The 2586-nt window shown below is 41.5% G+C and overlaps 1 protein-coding gene across 1 annotated transcript in view; it reads left to right on the forward strand.

The window, feature by feature from the left end:
- The window catches only part of SAMHD1 (SAM domain and HD domain 1), a 62094-nt gene that overhangs the window by 53704 nt on the left and 5804 nt on the right, over positions 1-2586 (forward strand). Inside the window, exons 14-15 of the mRNA XM_006764508.2 lie at positions 1374-1478; positions 2288-2425. Coding sequence (XP_006764571.1) covers positions 1374-1478; positions 2288-2425 — 243 coding nt within the window. The remainder of the gene's footprint in view (positions 1-1373; positions 1479-2287; positions 2426-2586) is intronic.

Consider the following 2586-nt stretch of genomic DNA (forward strand, 5'->3'; position numbering starts at 1 on the left):
GGCAGGACTTGCTTCAATGAAGCTTTGGTGCTCACTGAGTCTGCCCCTTGAGTGTGTTGCTTATGGTTGTGTAGAGTTGTAATCTGGTATGGTTCGACACTGACCACTGGGTACACTGGCTCTTGGGTCTCCAGGGAGGTGCAAAATCAGCCACTGCCTGGGGCCACCCAGCAGGAGCTACAGAGAGATCTTCAGATTCCTCTTCTTTGTTTGGGATTTGGAAGTGCCCAGATGAGGCCCAGCTGTGAAGCAATGGAAGCTGTTGTGGGGTCTTAGCATTCTTTTGGATGTTCTGGGTCTCTCTGACCCAGCTGCAGTTTATTAGGTAATTTTAGATTGCAAAGGGCCAGACCATTCATATGCAAAAGCCTCTGCGCAAGGTTTGGGTGGGGCAGGGACTCAGGGAATCAAAAGGGCAGAGCAAACAGTTATGGTTGCTCCTCAGCTCTGCCCTAAGAGGCTCCAGGTCTCAGTGTCCCCCGGTAATCGCTGCAAGCACCTCTGAGAGAAAGCTGCCCTCGAGTTCCGCCCAATGCCAGACAGTCCAGTTTCTCCCCGCATGAGTCTGGTTCCCCAGAGACTCGCCCGGAACTGGAATTCAGAGCAGTCGGGAGCGTGTGCCTCCCTCCCGATTGAAAAAGACAACCGAGTCCTCAGTTGCCAGCCCTTTCCACGCATGCCTCCGTACCTCTGCACTTTATTTCCGCACCTCCTCTGAGTCTCAGTGTGCTTTTCTCTTTCCTTCTAATTGTAGAATTTCCACTCAGCCAGCCTTCCTGTGGTTCTGGCTGATGTCCGTTTTGTCTTTTACTTGTATTTTTGAAGTGGTTGTGCAAGGCAGCAATTTCAGGTGTTTACCTATGCCACCATCTTGGTTTCTCCCTGCCTGACATTCTTGTCTTTCCTACCTAGGCCTGGTTAATTCCTGTTCTCTTAGTTATTCACTGGTCATTCTCTGGTTACAAACTTTCATGGACCATTTGTTTCTCTTTGGTAGCTCTTACAACAAATGAAGTTATATAATTACTTTGATAATCATTTGTTGAGCCTCAGTCTAAGCCACATAGTCCAGGGGACTGGGATCATATCAAGTTTCTTTATTATTATCTCTAGTGCCTACCACAGTGTCTATCACATAGTAGGTATTGACTTTACACCCTACTTACATTAAAGGCACAAATACCCCACAACCACCCAGATTTCAAGAACAAATCCCTATGGGTCATATACCATTTTTATTCCACAATGAGCCGATTTACCAGTGCTCTTCTGAACCTTCAGAAAGCTCTGCTCCATTTGTTGTGATGCCCCTACAACCCTGAATTCAATTTTCATTAAATATGTGTGACCATTTATTTCTTGCTTTTATTGAGGTTATCAACATGGATTATGGAATGGAAGACAAAAATCCTATTGATAATGTTCACTTCTATTGTAAGGCTGACCTCAACCAAGCATTCAAGATTAGTCAAAAACAGGTAACTACTTGGGTTAAAACAAAACACTGTAGTGGCAAATCTTTATAGAAAATTTGCATTTTACATGCAGGTTAAGTCCTAAAGTCATTGTATACAGTAAAAAAAAAAAAAAATCAAATAAGCTTATCTTTTTTTAAAAAATTTTAATAGAATAGGCTTATCTTTAAAATTAAAGGTGTGCCTGATTTTATATAAACTAGATCATTATAACAGCTAGTTTTTTCTGTTTCCTGAACCTAGATAAAAGTACTGTTTTTGGTGTAAAGGCTAGGTTTTAAATCTGCTGGTAAGGGAGTGTTATATGGTTGAAATCATGTACGTTAAATGTGCTTATTTGCCTGTCTTCTGTATGAGAGTCTGTAATCTACATACAATTATATAATACAAACCTTTAGTCTCTTATTAATTGACAGAGTTGTAGGGCATTTAAAAAATATGTCTTTATTTATTCTTAGAGAGAGAGGAAGGGTGAGAGATAGAGAGAGAAAAACATCAATGAGAGAGGAACATCATCATTGGTCAGCTGCCTCCTGCACAGAGCCCACAATCCGGGCATGTGCCCTGACTGGGAATTGAACCCATGACCTCTCAGTTCCTGGATTGACACTCAACTGCTGAGCCACACTGGCCGGACTGTAGGGCATATTTTAATGACAACTACCATTAGTTCTTTTCTTTGGATTATAATTAGGGTAATATAGAAAGCAATGTGGTGCTTTTAATATAACATCAAGAATGGAACTTAGGAATGGCTGATCTCTCTTCATAGTGTGAATTCAAGGTGACAGTGAAATCTTTTCTTTAAAAAGGCTTCACAGCTTTTGCCAAAACAATTTAAGGAGCAGCTAATTCGAGTATATTGTAAGAAGACGGATAAAAAGAGTGTGCATGCTGCACAACAATATTTTGTTCATTGGTGCGCAAAAAAAGATTTCACCAAACCGCAGGTAGGTGGCTTATTACTCATTACTTTGCACAGTTTTTTAAAATACTATTTTTATTGATTTTAGAGAGGAAGGGAGAGGGAGAGAGGTTAGAAACATCAATGGTGAGAATCATTGATCAGCTGCCTCCTACATGCCCTCCACTGGGAATGGAACCCTGACCT

The sequence above is a fragment of the Myotis davidii genome, unplaced genomic scaffold (assembly GCF_000327345.1).
Source record: "Myotis davidii unplaced genomic scaffold, ASM32734v1 scaffold38, whole genome shotgun sequence".
Classification (NCBI taxonomy): Eukaryota; Metazoa; Chordata; class Mammalia; order Chiroptera; family Vespertilionidae; genus Myotis; species Myotis davidii.